General features: G+C 33.4%; 2 protein-coding genes and 1 non-coding gene across 3 annotated transcripts; 2 read left to right on the forward strand and 1 right to left on the reverse strand.

Moving 5' to 3' along the window:
* The first annotated feature begins 2,333 nt into the window (after nucleotides 1-2,333).
* LOC132064418 (pentatricopeptide repeat-containing protein At5g16420, mitochondrial-like) lies at nucleotides 2,334-6,433 on the forward strand. The gene is made up of 3 exons (XM_059457392.1): nucleotides 2,334-5,075; nucleotides 5,785-5,990; nucleotides 6,072-6,433. Exon 1 carries the CDS (start codon nucleotides 2,695-2,697, stop codon nucleotides 4,876-4,878), a length of 2,184 nt encoding a protein of 727 aa, XP_059313375.1. The 5' UTR covers nucleotides 2,334-2,694; the 3' UTR covers nucleotides 4,879-5,075; nucleotides 5,785-5,990; nucleotides 6,072-6,433.
* Nucleotides 6,434-7,458: 1,025 nt separating this feature from the next.
* Nucleotides 7,459-7,566, reverse strand: LOC132065848 (U6 spliceosomal RNA). The gene has a single exon (XR_009416820.1). It is a non-coding gene; the product is annotated as a U6 spliceosomal RNA (small nuclear RNA).
* Nucleotides 7,567-7,805: 239 nt separating this feature from the next.
* On the forward strand, nucleotides 7,806-9,326 carry LOC132064419 (uncharacterized). The gene has a single exon (XM_059457394.1). It carries the CDS (start codon nucleotides 8,096-8,098, stop codon nucleotides 9,026-9,028), a length of 933 nt encoding a protein of 310 aa, XP_059313377.1. The 5' UTR covers nucleotides 7,806-8,095; the 3' UTR covers nucleotides 9,029-9,326.
* Nucleotides 9,327-24,344: the final 15,018 nt, after the last annotated feature.

The raw sequence follows: 24,344 nt of genomic DNA on the forward strand, positions 1-24,344 counted from the left end.
TTAACCTAATTACTTATCATTAATTTTTTTTTTTCTAAACTGATTTTTTTTTTTTTTTAAAAATGTGGAAAACTTATTTTTTTTTAATTAAAAATCTGTATTTTCTTAAAATATGAAAAACTAAATTGTTTTTAAAAAAGATGAAAAAATTTGCTTTTTAGAAAATAAATATGAAAAACTTATTTTTAAAGAAAAATGTGGAAAATTGATTTTTTTTCTATATATGAAAAAAAAATTTAGTTTTCCAGATTTAGTTTTAAAAAGCGGGCTTTCCACATTTTAAAAGAAATGTTAGTTTTTCCAAATTTTTATAAAATTCAGTTTTTTCACATTTTGATAAGAAAAAACACTTTTGTCAGATTTTTTAAAAAATAATCAAGATTTTATTTGAAAAATAAAAGTGTCCTAAAAAATGAAATTATGAAAATTTAGATTTTTAAAGATATTTGAAAAAAAATCCATTTTTCATATTTTAAAAGAATTCGTGTTTTCAGATTTTTTTTTTTTTTAAAATGGGTTTCAAAAAATCAAATTATCATATTTTTTTAAGATTTCCATTTTTTATTATTTTCTTAAAAAAATTAGTTTTTCATTTTTTTTTAAATTGCTACGTTAGCAAAAAGAATTTTAAAAAATATAAAACAAAGTAAATATACATGTGGCTAGGAGAATGTATGTCACAAGAGAGTAGATATTAGCGCTTAGGGTGGTAATTATTTCGTTTTTAAAAAGTTTAGGGAGTAATAGGACTCTTGAAAAAATAAGGTGTGTCGTAGCAACTTCAGCCAAAGTTCGGGGGTAATAGTGCCTTATCCTTTTTTCTAAACGTGTTAAACAGCGTGGGGTTGGGGGTTGTGCATTGAGAAGATTATCCATCAGTGTATAAGAATGCTAAAACTATGGACCACTAAGAAGCTAGTGCAAGTTCACTTGGCCAGGGCAATAGAACGTGGTAGAATTGCGGCAATATTTATAGTTTCCGATCAATGACAGGACTTAAAACTGCTCAATCAAATAGAAGTAGAGATTGATCCATGTGGCCCAACCAAAAGCTCTAATTGGGTGCCTAGACCTTTTTGATGAACACACTCACAGACGAGTTACAGGGTCGTTTGGACGAACCAAGGTAGTTATGTCAAAGGCAAAACCTCATTTGGTGTTTGATGCAAAAGAAAGAAAAGAACTTTAAGCTCATATACACAAAAGATATTCATTCCATGTTGGAGAAATAGAGCCATACTCCTTGGAATGAGATGCATTCCTTTGGTGCAATTCTATAAAAAATACAATTTACAACTAGTTTTCACTCACGTAAATAAAATATAAGGACAGGTGCGTAGGTAAAAAACTAGTTGTAAATTATTGAAACTTTAAATGGTCATAACTTTGCGCTTAGATGTTCGATTTAAGCGATTTTTTTTGACCTGTGGTATTTTTTCAAGATCTATTTGCAACGGTAAAGGACGATTTGTGGCCGATTTTCTAAAAAGCGCCCATTATCTCATTCAATTCGAATTTTCTCCCAAATTGGTGCACAATTTTCATTCTTGCTTGGTGAAAATCTGATGATAAAAAGTAGATTTCAAGATGGAAATCTCATGGTAATGATGTTTTGAATGTCAATTTCAAGGTTCAAAATTCAATTTATGAAAACGAGTTAGATATCATTAGTGAACATTATAAAAAATAAAAAATGACTACTTTGTTGCATTTACCAATTTGGCTTGGTGGTTTAGCCTCTCTTTTTTACTTCTTTTTTATGCCAATAACATGGGATCAAACCTTGGTGGGAGCATTGAATGAGATATATTATACCTTGGTTGAACCTCTCGTATTGGATGAATTATTGTTGAATATAATATTTTTATTTCAAAACACTTAAATCAAAACCCTATAAAAATGACACTTAGATCTAAAGATGGCAAGTTTCCAAGCAAATAAAATTTACTTCGGAGCATTTTACAACCCCTAAAATGACGATCCACCCGTTTAGGTATACTTGATGTAATGAGCTGACGTTATTGTACGCAAAAAAATATATTAAGTTCTATATAAAATATTGATATTTCGGGGTTTTGAAACATGACTAATCTTTGCTCAAAATATGAAAAAAACGTGATTTTGATAGCTTAAAAAAGAAAAAAAAAAAAAAAGTACCCTCTTTCACACACAGAATCTGTGCGTGAAGCCTAGTTTGGTTCCAAAAGTTATTTTTTGGGTTAAAAAAGTTTCGGGCTCCATTTACACGCATTTGGTTACTGTCCAAGTCATTTGTCACGTGTATAAGTTGAACATGAACATTTTTAAAGAAGTGTTGAGAGGGATGAGCAAGCAAGAGATGGACTACGAGAGGGGTCACCTTTATATAAACTTGACAAATATGAGGGAGCCAAATTAAACTCCCTAAGATATATGGCCTTAAATAGAAAATACCCTCTTTTTGTAGTCTTGTTTTGACCTTTTTTTTTTTTCTAGTTTTCTTTCATTTGCTCTGTTTTTTCTTTCAAGCTTCAACATTCACCTTTCTGTATTCTGTTCCCAGGTTAGGATTCAATTCTGTACCTTTCAAAATTCTCTCCTTCACTTCAACTTAGCTCAATTCCATATAATTTTTTGTACTATTGACTAGGCATATACTTAACTTAATGTTTCTTTTAAGTTGAAACATAAGTGGCCCCTTGGGAGAGAGAGCAAATGGTGATAAAACTCTCAACTTTAAACATTTCCAAGAAAATCCCAAAATGGGTTTATCCCAAACCTTATTTTTATTCACTTTCTAGTGCTTGTAGAATTCAAATCACCCAAGAAACCAATCAACCCTCAACCAGTTCTTGTGATTTTGAAACAAAGATTCAATTTTTAAAGAATAAGCTTCACCCAGAAACCTTAACAAGTGTTCTTGATTCCACTACTGATTTGGATTCTTCATTGAAGTTATTTAAATGGGCTTCCCTTCAAGAAAGGTTTCATCATTCTTCTGATACTTATTTTCAGATTATATTGAAGTTAGGTATGGCTGGAAAAGTAGATGAAATTGAAGGATTTTGTAATGAGATGATAAAAGAGAAATGCCCAAATTATGAACATGTTCTTTTGGCTTTGTTAGATACATTTGTTAGAAATAGTAAGCTTAATGAGGGGTTATGTGTTCTTGAATGTATAAATTTGAGTAGTTTAAAGCCCGATATATCTGTATTTAATCGATTATTGGGTGCACTTATCAAGGAAAAGAAAGAATTTAAGGACGTATTATTTGTATATAAAGAGATTGTGAAAGCTGGAATTGGTCCTAATATTGATACACTTAATTATCTGATAGAGGCTTTATTTGCTGCTGATCGTGCCGATGCTGCATTGGATCAGTATAATCGACTTCATAAGAAAGGTTGTAGTCCTAATGGCAGGACTTTTCAGATAATTATTGGTGAACTTGTTGCAAGGGGTAGAGTGGATGAGGCACTTGTAATTTTAGATGATATGTTTAGGATACGGTGTGAACCGGATTATTCTAGCTTTTACACTCATATAGTTCCTTTATTTTGTGATATGAATAAATTAGATGTAGTAACGAGGTTGATGTCTGTGATGAGATCGTCTAAGGTTCTTCCGGATTCACCAACTTATGGGGCAACGATTAGGTGTTTGTGTAAGAATCTTCTCGTGGATGATGCTATAAAAGTTGTAGATGAGATGGTGCATAATGATGTTAGGCCAGATGATGATGTGTTCATGAGTATGATAGACGGATTATGTGAACTGAATATGTTGAGTGAAGCTAAGGAGTTTTTGAATGACAAAGAAGTTGCCAGTGTATTGCCTTACAATGCACTTCTTGAAGCTATTCTAAATGGTGGCACCTTTACTATGGCAAGAGATTTGTTTGATGAAATGTTTGAGAGGAACATCACAGATCATTGTTCTTGGAATATCATGATTCGATACTTGTGTGATAATAAAAGGCTAAAAGATGCCTTGAAGTATCTCGCTAGAATGATTATTTCCTCCATTAACCCCGATTCATCTACATATTCTGCTCTCATCATTGGCAACTGTAAATTAGGTGAATGTGAGGATGCTTTGGCATTGTTTCATCAACTTAGGGAGAAAGACGGGTTAATAGATTTTGTAGCATATGCTCAACTTATTGAGTGTCTTTGTCAGAAGGAAAAGATTCAGGAAGCAGCCGAAGTATTTTGCTTCATGTCTACAAAGAGACGTGCTCTTCAATCGACCTCGTTTGACAAGCTTATGGAGGGACTTTGTGCTAGTAGATACACTGTTAGAGCAATCAAATTGCTACCAATTGCATATTATTGTGGTACATTGTCTTCGGCTGCTGCTTACAACAGCGTAATGCAAGGTCTATCCAGTTTAGGAAGAGAAAGTGATCTCTTTATAGTGCTGTCGAGAATGGTCATAGATGGTTGTACGCTGGATGCGGGATCATATTGCATTCTTATTCGGAGCATGACTTCGGTTGGACAGATAGAGAAGTCTGCTCTATTCTTGGATTTAATGCTTAGACAAGGTCTAACGCCGAATTCAGAAACACTTTCTAAACTTCTGAAGTATCTGGTGGAAAACAATCAGGTACACATGATATTTTCTTCAATAGATAAGCTTGTCTCAGAATTTGAAGTTGTTGATTCGGCCATGTACAACATGCTGATACATGGCCTCTTGAAAGAGGGATACAAAAACAAGGCCTCTTTCTTGCTGGATTTGATGTTAGAAAAGGGCTGGGTTCCTGATGCTAGTACTCATGCTTTATTATTGGGTTCCAGTGTAAGCGATGAAACAGGTGTCACAAAGGATACTGTTGGCAATATACTTGCTGAGGGCTTAGGGAAATCGGATGGGCCTGACTACAGGTTATAATACTATAATTGGTATATATTTCTAGCAATCAATTTGGCTGAATGATGCAAAAGTTTAGAATATATATGGGAAAAAGAAAATTATGACGTATAAGGGCTTATGTGTGGTTTTTGCACATCGTATCTGTTCTCCAAATCATCAATCAGATACCTGCTTCAAATTTCAAGGTCTCATCAATATTTAAAGCACACCTAGAAGTAAGTTCCTTCTGTTACTTATTTCTTGCATTTCTTGTAAACCTTACTCATACTTTTATGTTTCAATAACTCTATCATCTGTGTACTGAAGAGTGAAGATGACATTACCTTCTCGAAGGGGTTATACTGTTTAGCATACTTTAGGAAATTATGTCTTCTGATAGTTAAAAGTTAAACCTATTAAACGGAAACTTTTATGATATCCGGAGTTTATCCGATGATAATCATTTTGCTGTAGTCATTTACATTTTTAAAATTCAGTTCCCAATATGTGCATTATATTGCTATGTAATCCTTCACAAAAGAGATGTTTCAGAATGTTCTACCACAATTTGATCTTTCACTTGCAAAGATGAGACCAACTGACTGCAGATAGAAGCACAGGCTCTCTTTAATTTGCTCTACATTTTTGTGAGTTGAAAGCACCAGTTAAAATGTACAATTAAAAATTTAAATCTGTCCTCTACTTAAAAGAAATTTAATGCTACTTTTAAGCCTCTCAACAATTAAATTATCTAAATGTGATTTATCAGTTTACTGTTGTAGCTTGATATGTTATTCAAAGCCAATGTTTTTCTTTTTGTGTTACGCTCATGCTGTTTGGAGGGTGGAACAATTTTCCGCCACATGTTGGACTTCTATTGATATGATGTAAATCTCATGAAGTCTTGCTGTAACTAATAGCTGAATATTAATATCCATTATGCAGTGACAGTGAAAGCTGGCTTAACAATCCAGTGTTTAGCATTTGTATCAGCAGTGATGAATCGTAATATACCTTTCTCGCTCTTTTGGATAAGATCAAGTTACCTGCTCTTATCAGTTCAATACCAGTGTCGAGGTGAATAATTTTTTCTTATTAAGGTGGTGTCTGAGCCAACTCTCTCGCGCTCATCGACTAACACATCAACACAGGTATGGGGTAACTATGTCTACCAAAGCTTAAGACAGATGGAAAGAAATTACCTAACATTTTATGTCGCTGTTGGAGTGTAGTTGAATGGTACACGATCAATATAAATCGTGTCACATGCTGAGCAGCTATGTAGTTGTAGACGTTGAGAAGTATGTGCTGATCTTAACTTTCTCTCAATATATGCTGCTCTCTGATTCGGGAAGTTTAAGAGGCCATGTATGAGCATGTAGTCAACATATGCACTCAAGCTGTGACCAACATATAGTCAATGTACACGCCCAATTTTGAGTTGTAAATTTCTTTTGTAAGTTCCACTCTTCATATTGAGTTATGATTACTAGATTTCTCATTTTAGCTATTTCCAAACCACATCATGTTATACAGGGACTTCACACATTCAACATTATACTCAAAGCATAAATGAATGATATAGTGAGCTTGATTCTTCTCCCTTTCAATTATCTTCACAGTCGATAAGCTGAAAATCTGTCGACTGTAATTGCCTTTTCTGAGGGTTTAAATGGTACGAGTAGACTTATGCTGAAAGGGTTCATAGTAGATAATTGATAAATCTGAATTGTTGCTCCTATAATTTCTAGATGCATATCTAACTTGTTTTCATTATTTTTATTTGGTATGATGATGACATGAATTCGAGCTTAAATAAAACAGCGGATGATGAATATAGTCAGATCCCAACTTGTTCAGCACTGAGACGTAGTTACTATTGTTGTTTGTTTAGTAGCTATCATTTACCTTCTGTTTTACATTTCGTGTACAGTTCAATGGAAATTTGTTGTGTTTCATAACACGTTTATTTGGAGTAATTTGGAGTGGTTCATAACACGTTTATTTTTCCTTGAAGTTTAGCTTTGTCCGTTGTGAAGGGCAAATTACCGCTCCCCATCTTTAGTGACCTTATGTCCTTTTTAATCCATCTAAAAAAATGACCCTTTTTGAATTTGAAAAAAAATTATAAAACTTAAATTCTTAATCCCTCCGTTCACTTTTTTACTTGTCCAGTAGTCTAAAAATAAATTTTCACTTTTAGTTGTCACTTTTAGCATATCAAGAGAAGATAATTTATTTTTCCTGTTTTACCTATAATATTAATTACTCACTTCAAATCATTTTTCAAATCTAATAAAAATATGCATCAATTAATATAGGTACATTGATAAATTATGTACTTCATTTATTATTTTTTAAATAACATAAAAAGTTTAAAGTGAATAAATAAAAGTGAACGGAGGGAGTATATCATTCTTAATTTAATGAGAATCTTTCGTAGTCACAGATTTACATGAATGTTAAGACACATTTAATATCATTTCAAAAGTTTTTCCCTCCTGAAATCTGTGGCCATTAAAATGGAATCACATGAATCAAGGCATGAATACTGATGACATGAAGTGATATGTTGGTTATCAAATCAATCTATCAACTGCTACACATTATCTCAATTTATTTATATCAGACCATTTCTTGATTTGTTCGTGGCATCCTTGCGCAGGGACTATGTTAATTTTTTTTTTTTTGTATCATTTCAATTTTATCGAATGTCTCCAAAGAGACTCAATCTGTTTATATCGGATTTAATATATATCCAATCTTATTTAATTTTAATAAATGAATGATATTTAATATCTTTTAAAATAAATTAGTGGTTTTCAAAACTAAAAATTCTTATCTCATACTTCCCTCTACTTGAACACTTGTTAAAGAAAAGTTTGCAATCATATCTAATTTAGGAACATATCTGGATTATTAGACAGTAGTCCTATTTCGTCAATAATTTGTTTACCAACAGTATTTCGTCATTAATCATGCACACAAAACGAGGATTAAGAAGACTAATATACCCCTGAAGAACGGCGTCGTCTGGGTGTAGTAGCAGTCAGCCAATCAAAAAGCACCTCCTCGTCTTCCTCAACAAATCCCCAACATAGTAAACCCTAATTTTTCTCCATTGAGAATCCTCTTTACTCTCCTCCTCCTCCAAAAAGAACAGAAAAAACACACACACACACACACACAGAATCATCATATACATGAAGTTGTTACTCTCCCCATTCCCCCTTTACATTCCCCAATTTTCTCAAAAATGACAAAACAAATCAACCCAATTACCCCACTCCCTATCCCAACAACGTGCAACAACTGCAACATCGAAGAACGTTGGTTCCTTCACCACGTCCGTCACAGAGGTATATTCCGTAAACTCTGCACTAACTGTGTCCTTCGTCTTCACACCCAATCCTTTTGCCCTACTTGTTACCTCGTTTACCACCCTGCCCCACCACCCCCACCTTCCCTAAACGGCCTCGTTTCATGTGTTAAATGTTATTCCTACTCACACAACTCTTGTGTGGGTCCCAATCCACCTCACCCTTACCTCTGTCCCCTTTGTGTTAACCCTAATGTGCTCCTTTTTAGCCTTAAAAAGGGTAAAGATGTTGGTTTGGGTGATAATGAGGTGGATAGAAACTCTAGGGTTGTTGATATGAAGGCTGCTAAGGTTTTGTTGACGGCTGCTAAGATTGCTGCCGGGACGGTTAATAAGGCGGCGTTGGCGGCCAGGGTTGAGGCCGAGAGGAGGGCCAAGGAGGCTGCGTTTACGAGGAAACGAGCAAGGGAGGCGTTAGAGCATGTTGCGTATTTAACGGCTACGGATAAGATGATGAAGAAGAAGGATGTATTGACATTGCCTCTGTCTTTGAATGGCAATAGAGGGAGTGGTAATCAGTGTCTTAGTATGGTGGTTGCTGCTGTGCCGTTGGAGGAAGATAATGTTGTGAATAATGGGGATAATAGGTTGGATGGTGATGCTGAGGTTTTAGTAGCTTTGAATGCTGTCGACTTGAAAGGGCAGAATTCAGTTTCAGGGTTGACAGCTGGCAGTAATGGATCTGCAATGGATGTTGAGGACGACAAGGCTGAGGAATTGGTGCGTCAGAATGGCCAAACGGAGATGGTAAACGATGGAACGGTAAATTCCAATGCTGGGAAACCGAATGGTAGTGTCCCACAGCTATAATTTGTAGAATGGAAATGGTAAGATCAAGGTGGGGTTAAGAAGATGTTGATTTGTGTAATCAAGTTATCATTTTGCGGTTACTTGTGGCGTAATTGCCTTTTTCGCAGGTTATTTGGCTCGCAAAGGCTAATGTTTGGGAATTTAATTGATCTGAATGTGAAGACTGGGATATGGTTGGTGTCGGTTATTTTTGTTAGACTAAGGATATTATCAGTACAGTGTTTCTTCAGTATTTCTTGTGTAGAGATGTTCTTTTGTATTCTTATCTAATGAAAGGTCAGTTCCACGTGTTGGTGCTTCCCTAAATCTAATTGCTCGGGCTTGTTTTGTTAGTTTGGAGATTCCTTGCTTAATGCTTTCTTACATTATTTTACTGGCATTGATCAGTTTGTTCTTGTGCTTAGTTGAGTTTGCTACTTGTGTACTTCAATTTCAGCTACGTTGCAAAGCATAAATCAAAAAATTTGCTTGAATTTGATTTTAACATCTGGACATGAACAGAATGGATGCATTGCCTTTTCTTTTGTACCTTTTTGGCATTCTTTAGATCAGTTTCTTGGATGACGTTTTGGAGTGAATAATAATAATAATCTGAACCTAGGAATGTCTACTGAGCAGAGTACCACCAGTGTGTGCGTTCAAGGTGAACTTTATCCTATGAAAACTTGTCATCTTGTTCAATATGTATTAATTAGTTTTTGCCTGTGTCAATTAGAAGAAATCTATGTCTCAAGCTCAAAGAATGATTGTGGAAAGAGGATATACAACTGAAAGGGCGGGCATCATTCTTTGCAGGATGCATTCATGTACTTGTGACATTACCTTGGAACTAAATTGAGATTTTCTTATTCAGCTTTGTTGCGTATCTTCTTTTATTTTATCCTAGCAGAGTATAACCAAGATAGATGTTCATTCTGTTTATCATAATGATTTGGGGAAGAGATTTTAGAATGTTGGTGGGTAGCAGTGTTGCTCTGGATTTGAATCATTGTAAATTTTCTTTTTTTGAAAAAGATTCTCAAGCGGAATGTATCAACAAGACTGCCCTTCCATATAGATCTTTCATCTTTGTGGCATGAACTTTGTCAATAGATTCCTAGCTTCCTATTGGGTTACCCTCCCACCAATGCTTAGGCTGTTAGGCAATTAGGAAGATATAACCTTTGTTTTGTTGCTGCTCCTTGGTTTCTCATGGTATTCGTTTCAGTTTTCATTGATCGCTAGTTTACATCCTGGGGCACCTCTTAGTTGATGTTCAATGATCGTGTCAATAGAAATTTGCATGTTCATGTTCCTAATCTTCCTCACTCCGTTTCATTTTCCTGTCATTTGGGGGTTCATGAATCTCTGTTATAGAGGGTGCATTAGATTCAGTTGGAGTGGATTCACGAGATCATGTAGTCAATTTTTTCAGCTTTTCTACTTGAAGCAGATTGCTTTATTATGTGAACGAATGTTCCAACTTTTGAAGAGATTTGATTAAGATCATGAACATATATTATGATACATCACGTTCATGCTGTTATATCCCATATTCGTAATAGTGAAACAGAAAAAAAGACTACAGGATATTATCAATAGAACCTGGCAGAATCAGATTTACATTTCTTCTTGTTGCTAGGATAATTTATTTATTTTTCTACCCCAAAACTAGGCTTTCTACTTCCACTTTTGCTCATGAATTGAATGTCTGTGTATCTTCCACGAAAATTAGCAACTTTGTAAACCAAAGAATCGGCTATCTGGTCATGATACTAACTATTTTTGTTGGTTACGTCCAGTCGTGAGACCAGTTAGAATTTGATTAGACTATAATGTGGGATTAGACTCGGATGGATTCCATGAGCAGAGCAATGATGTGGGATTTCATCATCTCGATTGTAGTTATATGTGACTTCTATTATGCAAGCAACACTGAGATGCAGTCAAGAATCTTCAGAGAGACATGATTTGGCCTGAGGATTCATTCATTCACATCATTCCACGCTATTTTAATCATTTTCTCAAATCTATTCATTACCTCTTCTGACATCCTCCGTCCCATAATAAGTAAAAACACATATATTAAGAAACCAATAATGCAAGATGAAGTTTACCAAATTACCCCTATATAATAAAAATAAATTACTTTATCAAATTACCCCTATATAATAAAAACAAATTACTTTTACCTCTTGATTAGAGCATGTACAAGAAGTAAACCTTTTGACATTGAGAATCCAACAATACTAAGTTACTATTTGGCTTTTGCAATTATCATTTATATGTTACTTTATTGTCCAAGGGTTGGAAAACTAGTCAATTTATCTCTTGATTTTCTAAGGAGACACTTATTATGGGACAAATTTTTTTTTTCTTCATGACACTTATTATTATGGAGAGAGTATTTAATGTCTTATATGGCACTCCATTCTTGTTCCAATTTGGCCTCTACTTTTTTCCCCCTAAAATGACAATAATTATAATAATGCAGGTATAAATATGTAATAAAAAAATAATAGGAGCACTATGATTTTACTTCGTTTGTATGCTCAGCTCAATTATAAATGGTCTTGATTTATCAAATACAATATATACCTCATGATAATTAAGTTGCTATGTCATCAACAAACTCGACGTAATGTTACGTTCAGAAATATTTGAGTTTTTTGACAACCACTCAAAATCTTCCTCGATGGCACTTGGCAGATTAAGATTTCGTGCCCAAGCATTTAAGATTTCATGCCCAAGCATGTTACTATTATCAGAAAGTAACTAGTCATATGTGCTAACAATAAGGGCCTGTTTGGAAAGCCACCCAGGTAATTGGAATTGGGTGTAATTGAGAGGGTGTAATTACACTCTCCAATTCTCAAGGGTTGGGGGGTGGGGGGGAGTTGAGAATTGAGTGTAATTACACCCTGTAATTACAAGGTTACTTTTTAGTTTGTTTCTTTTTGTTTATTTTAATTTCTTTTTATTTTTAGTTTATTTTTTATTTCTATTATTTTAATTTCTTTTGATTTTTAATTTATTTTTTAATTCTATTATTTTAATTTCTTTTTTTATTTTTACTTTTTAATTATTTTTATTTTTTAAAATGTATTTTTCTTTTCATATTATTTATTTTTCATTACCTTTCTTCTTATTCTCAACCTTTACTTCTTGTGGTTCCATGTAATTTCTCGTATTTTTTTATGTTATTCATTTAGCATAACCGTGTTATTATTCTAATTTTTGAAACTACACCTCTTAATATTGGAAAGAATGAGTCATTAACGAACTTGACATATAACGAGTGACGTTATTAAAGCGAATTTTGTTGTGAATGAGGTTATAGACTTATATTTTCCTTTTCTTTTGAATTATTTACTTAAGTTACGTTGAAACTTACTTATGTAATGTTGAAATTTGACATAAGAGTATTATGTTAAACTTTTTCTTTTGGATTTTGAATTTAGGTTATATTTTCAATTTTAAGTTATTTGCTTTCACATTGCATGTTGTTTATTTTTCACTTATATTTGATGGATTTTTTGTGTCAAACATTTGAATAATGTTATGGCATTATATTTATAAATATTATTTTTTGTCAAACATCCAATCCATGACGTTCTCACAAAAAAAGTCTTCTTTCAAGTTTTATAATTAATTAAAATTAAATATTATTAATTTGAAAAATATATATCAATTATTTTTTACAATATTAGTTATAAATATATGATTATTAATTAATATATTTTCAAGACACAATGTGTTATTAAATAACTAATTTAATATCATTTATAAAGGCAAACATATTTTAAATATTAATTTTAATTTTTTATAATTAAATTTTATTTTTAAATTAAGCTAACTGCGTAATTACACTTGTGCAACCAAACAACACGCTTGTAATTACATTGTAATTACGTTATGACAAACAAATAAATCATTATAATTACACAGTAATTACTAGGTTGTGTAATTACTACCCTAGTAATTACACCAATTCCAATTACCAGGTGGCTTTCCAAACTGGCCCTAAAAGTGTTTTGTAAATACTGAGAAACAAGTGCTTATATATCCTTTTATAAACCATTTTGACTCTACATACAGGGGCGGCTCAAGCGCTGTAGTGGCCTAAAGCCAAAACTTATTTGGAGGCCTTAAATTTAAAAAAATATAAAACTTTTTTTTTTTGCACGGATTGTCCTTCATTTGGGGTGGTATTTAATTTTTGCCCTTCAAATTGGTGGTCTTTAAGTTTTGCCCTTCGCTTAATACCCCGAGGTTGTGGGTTCGAACCCCAGCTCAGTAAAAAAAAAAAAAATCGCAAGGCAGAATTTTGCAAATTTATCCATGCCTAGCAGAATTTGAGCCTTAAGGGCAAAAGTTAAAGATCACCAATTTGAGGGACAAAAATTAAAGACCACCCCCAGAGAAGGGAAATCCTGCAAATTGCCCAAACCTTTTTTCCTAAAAGAAAATCTATTTTTCTAGCTTTTTGAGATGCAAACTTATTAATAATTTTTTATTATATAGTTCTTCGAATAATTCTTTTTCGAATGACAATATAGCATACTCATTTAATCTTTCTTGAGAAGTGTTGATCTTAGGTAAGATTTATCAATTTTAAAAAACTTGTTTTCGCTTAGGCAAATATTACAGGAACAATTAACTCTTTTATAAGAAATATTAGCATTTAAAAAAGAATCGAATTTTTAATTTGATTTAATATGTTGATTAGAGTATTATTTTCTACCAGTACTATTTTTCTTAACACTTTTAATTTAGAAAATAAGTCTAAATCATCAATATCAAAGTGACTATTAAGGAACATTTAAGGTTAAGACAATATCTTTTTAAATTCTCGTCATCTGATGATTTCAAATTTTACCACTAAAACTTTTAAATTTTTAAACTCTTGGAGAGAGAAAGAAAGTAAGAAAAAAATAAAAGAGAAGGTATGTAATATTACGAGAAAAGGGTAAAGAAAGATTGTGACTCAGACAAAATAAGGGAGAGAGTATAAATTTAAAACTATTTATACGTACCGTAATAATCATTCCGATATGGATGGTTTATTCACAAATATAATTTTTTTTTATATAAAAAAGTTTACTTTTGTACAAAAAATTACTCAATATGTTTATTTAAAGGAATTATAAATATATTATTTCTAAAAGATGGGCCCCCAAAGTTTGAGGGGCCAAAGCAAGTGCTTTACTTGCTTCATATCTTTTTGAGAAAAGACATCATTTCCCTAGGCTTGCAAAACTTCATTTAGCAAAAACTTTAACTCAGGTAATTATTTTTGTCATAAACAACTTAGCGAGTAATTATTTACCCACCAACGGGTGACGTGGCAAGAAAGTGTACCAATCTCTTAAAAGCGCGTGGGAGGAAAAAATAAACACTAAAAGTGATCCCAATTTGTACGGATGTCATCTTCTAATTGGATGATATATTAAGATTTTCTTAATATTTTATTTTCTATTTTAAATTAACTTTTTCCTTTTCTTTCTTATTCTTTTCCCTTCTCTTTCTGGTTTCTACTTCCAATGATTCCCCACTTATTTTCTTCTTCTTTGTTTCTTTGTATATAGATTTAATTTATGGGTTTGATTTGACACAAATAAAGAGATTAAATTTGTTGAGTTAACAAACCAGCGGCAAATTCGACGTGGAAACGGTCGTTCAAATGGCATAAAGTTGACATTTGCGTAAAATTGACATTTGCTTTGTTCTTTGTGTTGGTTTCTCTCTCTAGTGTTGTTACGGTTTTGTTATTAAGCTCTAGTTACTTTAATTTCTTATTACATATTCAAGGAACAATCTTCACCTGCTATACGAAATTACAATTCTTGTCTTCCAAAGAAATATTATTGTTATCAATTGAATGCACCAGTATTTGTCGAGAGAAGAGGGCGGGACGGAAATCGCTACTATTGTTATTTGTGTTAACAATAACAATGACAATTGTTATTGTTATTCAAACGGTGGATTTGGAATTATGGGTTGCATTGTCTCAAGTGAATTCATACTTATGTTAATTGTTGTTAATTTGTAAGGCGAGATTAAGCATGTGAGTTGGAACATTATCTGCGTAAGAAGATTAAAATGCAAGCTCGATCGAGGCATACTTTCTTAGAAATGCAAGTTTAATATCTTTGGAGGGCGTACTTTTAGTTATATTTAGTTATCTTGCGGATCAGGCAAACTTTTAGTTGTGTTTAACTAAAAGTACGCCGGAGGGGGGCGACTTTTAGTTATGTTTAGTTATGCGGGTCCGTTTTTTTGTGTTTAACTAAAAGTCTGTAGGAGAAACGAACTTTTTTGTGTTTAACTAAAAGTACTGCGAGAAACCTAGAACTTTTAGTTATGTTTAGTTATACTGTCTGTTCTCGTATCGTTTCTTATATTCTTTGTATTGTCGGTTATTAGTATTAGGAAAACTTAATACATTGATACGTATGTGGTGATTTTCGAGTTCAAGAGAGGTTGAGTATTTTGGAAAGAAAGCATCAACGATAGAGGAAATAACAAAAGAAAATATGAAAATGCGGGAGTTAGCCGGATATCCTTGAATGCTTATTGCTTGGGTTGCTTGTCTCCATGAATTCATACTTATGTTAATTGTTGTTAATTTGTAAGGCGAGATTAAGCATGTGAGTTGGAACATTATCGCATAAGAAGATTAAAATGCAAGCTCGATCGAGGCATACTTTCTTAGAAATGCAAATTTGAATATCTTTGGAGGGCGTTTTAGTTATATTTAGTTATCTCTTTCTATGACTTTAGTTGTGTTTAACTAAAGTCCGTAAAGAGCTTTTAGTTATGTTTAGTTATGCCGGATCATTTTAGTTGTGTTTAACTAAAAGTCTCTCTAGAAAACGTTTTTAGTTATGTTTAGTTATGCTGTACGTTCTCGTATCGTTTCTTATATTCTTTATATTAATAAGGTTATTAGTATTAGGAAAACTTAATACATTGATACGTAGGTGATTTTCGAGTTCGAAGGAGTTGAGTATTTTGGAAAGAAAGCATATTTGTAGAGAAATAACAAAAGAAAATATGAAAATGCGAGGTTAACTTGAGATATCCTTGAATGCTTATTGTTTGGGCTCACTACAAAGTTAATTATTTATTAGATTAGCTCGTTGGTGGAGGAAAATGAATCTACTCACTCCCCCTATACTTCCTAAAGAACAAATGTAATGGAAGTTTGTACAATGAAACGTGCTTTCGCCACGGGATAGTTGTATTTCATTCTTTCGGTTTTATGGCATTGCTAAAGAAGACAGTTAATGTATTGCCTACGATATCCTAATGAAATTGTGTGTATATGAAGGCTTCAACCTAATCAATTTCTTGTTTGACACCTTAAGCAGTGAAGTTCTGTGATGTAATACGGTGGACTTCGACTTCAATATGGTGGTGGTGGTGTTCTTCAAATGAAGAAATCACAATGCGGTTTTGGGGTGGAGGGGCGGAAGAAGGTGGGGGCGGCGGTGTTGGTGGCGGGAAAGGTGAGAATGAGGAAAAAGTAGAAGAAAAGAGAAAAAATAATAAAAGAAAAATAAAAAATGAAGAGTTGGTAATTTTTGACGTGGCAATGACACAAGCAATGATGTGGCGATGACGTGGCGCGAGTGTAATACACTCAACCGGGTCCAGCCGCTAAGGGGTAAATAATTATCGGTTAAGTTGTTTAGGGGGGGTAAATAATTACCGATTAAGTTTAGTTGCTAAAGTGAGTTTCTTTGTAAGTTCAGGGGGAAATGATGTCTTTTCTCTATCTTTTTTTTTTTTTGTGCGGATTGCCGCTTTCATTGGGGTGATCTTTAATTTTTGTCCTTCAAACGGGTGGCCTTTAAGTTTTTCCTCTCGCCTAACACCCCGAGGTTATGGGGTCGAACTTCAGCTCAGTAAAAAAAAATAAAAAATCGCAAGGCAGAATTTTCGGGAGGCAGAAGGTGCAAAGTCTGTAGGCACCGAAGTGGCAAATTTAATGATCACGATTTTGAGGGGTAAAAATTAAAGACCACTCCCAGCGAAGGTAAGGCGGAATTTGCATAGGCAGAAATTCTGCCTGTGCCATGTAAATTCTGCCTGAAGGGCAAAATTTAATGACCATTGTTTTGAGGGGTAAAAATTAAAGACCACTCCCAACGAAGGGTAATCCTGCAAATTGCCCGCTTCATATTAGAGCCGGCACTATCGGGCAATTTGCAGGATTGTCCTTCACTGGGGGTGGTCTTTAATTTTTATCCCTTAAATTTGTGGTCTTTAACTTTTGTCCTTCGCTGAAATTCTACCTTAAAGGTCCAAATGCTGGCTTGCATGGTCAGATTTGTAAAATTCTGCCTTGCGATTTTTTTCTTTTTTTGCTGAGCTAGGGTTCGAACCAATAACCTCACGATATTGTGTGAAGGATAAAATTTAAAGACCACCAATTTGAAGGACATAAATTAAAGACCACCCAAATAAAGGCCAATCCGCGCAAAAAAAAGGGCACTGTCTACATAGTAACTTGGTGCTAGAAAATTCAGTTGAAAGAGTATACTGGAGAGCCACGTGGAAGGCTAGAATTTAATATGATAGTGAAATCTAGCCTCTTTCTATGACTATGATATGAAAACGGCCACTTTTTCCCATTCTTGTAAAAATGTCCTTAATTTGGATCATTGCAGCCATAGCGCGTGGTTGCCTTACTTGACTAAATATATGATCAAACATTGGTCACTGGATACATATGCCGTTCAATTTTAGTAAAAATAGTTATCCCGTAGTTCATTAGTAATGCAGCACTACATTTAAAGTTAACGACGTGAAAAAATATGTGTTTGCGTCATTGCGTGTCAGCGTGTGTATTATCTCATATCTCAACAATATTAGGCCAAACTTCCGTTCCAATTGTTTTAGACATTTGCACGATTACCCTTCAAAGGCACTTTTCTTTAATTTTTGCCCCTAAAATTGGTGGTTAATTTTTGATCTAATATGAGGTTTGGAGTTCGAATCCCGGTAAAAAAAAAAAAAAAAAAAAAATCCACACTAGAAGTTTTATAGGAAAGTTAGGTCTATTCCAAAAGTTGGGCCCACGATTTTGAATGCAAAATCTGCACCACGTAAGTTTTGCATGTGAGGCGATTTTTGCATTCGGGTCACCGTAATTAACTAATCCAAACCTTTCTTGCGAAATTCCTTCTTTTTGCGAAGTTTGGGGTTCGAATTCAGAACTTTAGGGTATTAGGCGAAGGGCAAAAATTAAAGACCACCAATTTGAGGGCCAAAAATTAAAGACGATGTTTTTTGAAGAGGCAATCCGCATAAAAAAAATGATTGTTTTAAAAGAAAAGTTCATCATATATATTTTTTATTTAAATCTACTTTTCTAGTGTTTTTAGATCTCTATTTTATAATTGATTTGTTCTAACAATTCCTTTTCAATTGATAATATAGATAATTCATTCAATATCTCTTGAGATATTGTTGGTCTTCGATAAGATTATATCAATTTTAATTTTGAAAAATTTCTTTCGGTTGAGGCAATAGTTTATATATAAAATACTCTCTCCGTTCCAATTTGTTTGACACTTTTCGCTTTTCAATAGTTAAACTTCTTAGTTTTGACCATGTATTTGAACATAGAATCTTTAAATTTTTCAAAATAAAATTTACATTAATAATTTAAAATATTTAAAGACATATGAAAAAACAACGGTCAAAGAACAACTTGGGCTTGGATTTAGGAGCTCGATCTTGAATCTTCGTTTCGATCTCTAACTTCTGAGGAATACGTGGCGCAATGCTTTCATTAGAGAAATCCTTGATCCACGAGCCTCTCTTCTTGTTAGAATTTAAATCCCTTTTAATTATGGGAGACTATATTTATAGTTGTAGGATGTAGGAGTTGAGATAAGGATTAACTCTTTTCGGCCAATCAGATTTCAGTTGACATGACGATATTTGATTTGTCCGAACATGTCACTTGTACACGTGGCGCACTTTCATTTTGGCGCTTTGACTTGACTAGGCATCGCATCATTTTGACGTAAGTAATCCTATTGACTCGCTTTACTGACTTGGCGCGCCGTCTTTTGGACACATGGCACCAAAGTGGCCTACAGAATAAAATGATATCTTGGGCTTGGTAAAGTGGGCTCATCATTTGTAGCCTAATTAATTAGACTAGCCCAATGAAATTAGACCATTAATTAAATCCATATTTATCGGACTTAAATAATTAACCCAATTATATTAGCTCATAATATTATTTGGCCTAATATATCTTGAATTTAATATAATCCAAATTTCTTGTGAATCAAAATTTAATAAAATTTCGTCATCCACAACCACTACTTGTCAGAAAAATATTTTTCGTGAAAAATATTCATTCCTACTAAACACACCTTAAGACACAAGAATATTTAAGTGGAAATAAATTATACCAACCACAATTAATAAGTGTTGATGACCTAATGGTTATCATTTATCAAGTTAGGTAGGTCCCGAAAGATCTCATAATTTCATTACATCAAAGTGGTGATTGGTGATCGAGTAAGAGACAACATTAGTACAATGTTAATGTCCTACTCACAATTGTGATGGCGAGATACATGAACGTACGATCTATATCAAGGTGACTTTTCTCATGAAGTCTAAAATTCCAAGCGCCATCAAAGTAGACCAGGTGCACCATTAGTCCAAATCACGTGGAGTTAAAACAAGAACTATTAGAATAAAATAATGCATACATGATACAATTTCACAGTATTGAGATTTTATGTATAGTCTCTTTTCAAGTTGAAACCGGAAACAATTGGCATTGGATGATTGGATCAAGATAGAAGCCACTGAAGGTCGGAACATGTCACTTGTACACGTGGCGCACTTTTATTGGCTTTCTCACTAGCGCGCCGCATCATTTTGACATGTGGCGTGATCCTATTGGCTCCTTTGCTTGACTTGGCATGCCTAGCCTAATTAAATAGACTAGCCCAATGAAATTAGACCATTAATTAAATCCATATTTATCGGATTTAAATAATTAACACAATTATATTAGCCCATAATATTATTTGGCTTAATATATCTTGAATTTAATATAATCCAAATTTCTTGTGAATCAAAATTTCATAAAATTTCGTCATCCACAACCACTACTTGTCAGAAAAATATTTTTCGTGAAAAATATTCATTCCTACCAAACACACCTTAAGACACAAGAATATTTAAGTGGAAATAAATAGTACCAACCACTGTTATACTCCATTTAACCGAAGTCAAAATGATTTACAACATTCCGGTAATTAGAGGTTAATTAAAATTAAGAAATCGTCACCTAATTATTTATGGTGAATTAGGACACCTAAAGTTCATTAAAGTTATTTTCTAAGGTCAACTCCATTTTAAAGTTCACGAAACCAAAAGATCTGGTGTGGGTTCAACTGATCTAAAGGAAGGTATTAGACATCCTTTAAGACCCATTAACAATGGTTAACCGACCGGACTTAAAAATTAATTAAAAAGGCTAGATAGGTAACTAAGTGAATTTTGGAGGGGGAAAAAAAAATTAACTCGTATTCCTTGAATTGATTGGAAGCGACGAACACTTTAATAAAATGACTTCTGATCAAGAATTGAAAAAATGAGAAAAAGCTTCAGATTTAGGTGATTTAAATGATCCAAGTGTATTTTTCGTAAGAAAGCAGTTAATGCTAAAAGTGAGCTAAGGCTAAAAACGTTGTTTTAGATTAAAAGGGTCCACTTTCATCTTTGTTATTTTGAAAGAAATGTTATGGTGAGTTTGAAGCCAAAGTTGATAGAGTGAAATTGATGGTTTTCTAGAGTAAACAAATGACTCAAAGACAAAGACCATTTAACTTCATTCATTTAAACAGATGACGTTTTGAGTAGAAAGAGCAATTAAGGCTTGAGAAAAGATCACACTCTTGGTTAAAGGAAACACATAAGTGATCAAATAAGTATTCTAGTGTTAACTTAAAGAAAGACCCTGCATAATTAAGCAAAGTAGAGCTATTAACAATTAATAACCAAAACACAAATAAAATGGCAATCGCACCGGCAACTAAGCAACATTAGCGAATAAAAGGGAATGAAGTAAAGCCATATTTGGCTCTTGTAGAAGAGCGAAGTTTTCAGCGGTTCGCATTTGGCTCGCCCTTTTCTTGTTCGGATGCATTTCGAGGGACCGAGAGACATAAAGGAGGATGTGGATGCACATTTCAGGCCCCTGCAGGGTGACGTCGAGTCTTAAAGTAAGACTCTTCGACTCCGGTGTTTCCATGAAAAAGGAAAGAAAAGAAAAATAATGAGAAGGAGTGATATTCTAATACTACAAACGCAAGAGGTAGATGAAGTGAGCAGTTATATGTTTTGTAAACTAATGCTAAGATAAGCCCTTAAGTGCAGGAATACGGAAGATTTAACGGTTACTAAGTAGAAAATGTTTTCAAGTAACGATTTATTAAAACAAACAGAGAACTCTCATTTACATTTAAACATGTTCGGAAATTAAGTTTTAACAAACTACAAGACCCAAAAAATATCCCTTTTAAAGTGACTGTAAAGAAAGAAAACTGAAAATATACATATTATAGTATCATGCTGAAGATATTACACACAGATTCACTACTTTGATACTTGTTTAAATTAAGTAAACCACAAACATTAAACTAGGAAAGTATAACTCAATGTTTTGAACAAAGACACGAGCAGCATTCGTAACTGCATATCACTTTTAAAATGTGATAAAAAAATAAGAAAGGAAAAACTATATTCATGTCCAAGCATATAATTTGAACTCATGACCATACTGAAACCATAACAAAGCACCCGAGACCTAGAATATGATCTGATATTACAAATATTGAACTTTAAACCATGCTTTATGAAGATTGACTGAAAATCACATATAAGATGTTCTTGGATACACTATTCAACTCAGGGTGGTAGATAACATAAACACTGCCATTTCAAATGTAAAAGATTTTATTGTCTCCAGTAAAAACATAACGACAGACTTCCAGACTACCTTACATATGAATTCTAGTACAAATATTGATAGTCAAACGTTAATAAGAACATGATTTCTATATTAGTCAAAGAATAGCCTTTAAGAGACCCAAAAAACAGTAACTAATAGCATAGATTTAAATAAAAATGGTAACAACAAGACATCAAAACATGATTTCTCTTTATGCGAACATAGAATCTGAAACTAGAGAAGAACAAGTCGGGATAGAATCGGATTTTACCTCTTGTGGGTGCAGTGAACGGGGGCCGTCGGCGTCGAATCTACTCTCTCGTTATGAATAGATTCAAACCTCGAAACCAAATGAGTTCTAAATCTCTATCTCGACTAAAGTACAAACCGAGACTGAAAGAGTAACTTTAGAAAATAAAGGTTCTTAGAGTTAACAATGTACAGATATTGTATTTGGTGTGATGGTGCTCCCAAATGTTAAAAACGTCCCTTCGGCTGAGGATTTAAGGTAGTATTTATAGGTGAAGTCGAAATTCTGGGGTTACATTTGGGCGGGCAGACTTGAATTCAAAAAAGGCCGTTTGAAGTCAAACCCGTGAATCGATTCTCTGAGAAAGTGTTGTTGGTTTTTGATCTTGAAAAGTGAACTTCTGAAATTTTAGACGTTAAAGCAAGAGATTTCACAGAAATGGAGAGGCAATGTCTGAGTTAGAGACGGAAAGAGCTCGGCTTTTTTTTAAAAGTAGAAGAAGAGAGAAGGTGGCATGTAGCGGCTGATTTTTTAGATTAGAAGAGAGTCTCAAACCCTAGGTCTGATAAAAAAAAATTGGTTAAGAGCAAAGAGTATAGCACCGTCGGATCAAAGTGAATCGCACGGCTGAGATTAAATCTCCAAAATTTGTTGAAAAGATCATTTATGGGCTTGCTGTTTGAGTTCAAATGGATTGGTTTGATGGACCAAGTCAATTTACGTCGTCTGAAGTTAATTAACAGGACCTGGACCTTATTTAGGCTACCACAAGGCCGGATTTTATGGTCTTTCTTTCTTCAAATTAATTTACTTTGAGCTTCTTTATAGTTTATAATAACAACTCGGGAAATATATGGAATAATCATGCAATTAATAATTAATAGTAATAAGCTATAATTCAATAATACTAAGTTACTAATAATAGCAAAACTAAAAATATATAGGCAATGTAATAATAGAGTAAGAAATATTATCTATCTTAACTTTATGATTAATAAGTAGTAAATAAGTAGTAATGTGAGGGTAATATTAAAATAGTAATAATGAAGTAACGATACTTTAAATAATTGCAGTAATAGTAATAACGTAGTAGTGAATAGCAAGTATTTAGTTTATCACTACAATTAGAAGCCCAAGAAAATAAATTGGAATAAAGGAGGGACAAAATTGGGTGTCAACAACCACAATTAATAAGTGTTGATGATCTAATGGTTATCATTTATCAAGTTAAGATGCAGGTCCTGAAAGATCTCATAATTTCATTACATCAAAGTGGTGATTGGTGATCGAGTAAGAGACAACCTTGATAATGTTAATGTCCTACTCACAATTGTGATGGTGAGATACATGAACGTGCGATCTATATCAAGGTGACTTTTCTCATGAAGTCTAAAATTCCAAGCGCCATCAAAGTAGACCGAGGTGCATCATTAGTCCAAATCACGTGGAATTAAAAGCAAGAACTATTAGAATAAAATAATGCATACATGATACAATTTCATAGTATTGAGATTTTATGTATAGTCTCTTTTCAAGTTGAAACTAGAAACAATTGGCATTGGATCAAGATAGAAGCCACTGAAGGTCGGAACATGTCACTTGTACACGTGGCACACTTTTATTGGCCTTTGACTTGACTAGGCATGCTGCATCATTTTGACATGTGGCGTGATCCTATTGGCTCCTTTGCTTGACTTGGCATGCCTAGCCTAATTAAATAGACTAACCCAATGAAATTAGACCATTAATTAAATCCATATTTATCGGATTTAAATAATTAATCCAATTATATTAGCCCATAATATTATTTGGCCTAATATATCTTGAATTTAATATAATCCAAATTTCTTGTGAATCAAAATTTCATAAAATTTCGTCATATCGTCATCCACAACCACTACTATTTTAAAAAATATTTTTCAAACGAAAATATTCATTCCTACCAACACACCTTAAGACACAAGAATATTTAAGTGGAAATAAATAATACCAACCACAATTAATAAGTGTTGATGATCTAATGGTTATCATTTATCAAGTTAAGGTGCAGTAGTCCCGAAAGATCTCATAATTTCGACATCAAAGTGGTGATT

This window comes from Lycium ferocissimum, chromosome 7 (assembly GCF_029784015.1).
Source record: "Lycium ferocissimum isolate CSIRO_LF1 chromosome 7, AGI_CSIRO_Lferr_CH_V1, whole genome shotgun sequence".
Taxonomy (NCBI): domain Eukaryota; kingdom Viridiplantae; phylum Streptophyta; class Magnoliopsida; order Solanales; family Solanaceae; genus Lycium; species Lycium ferocissimum.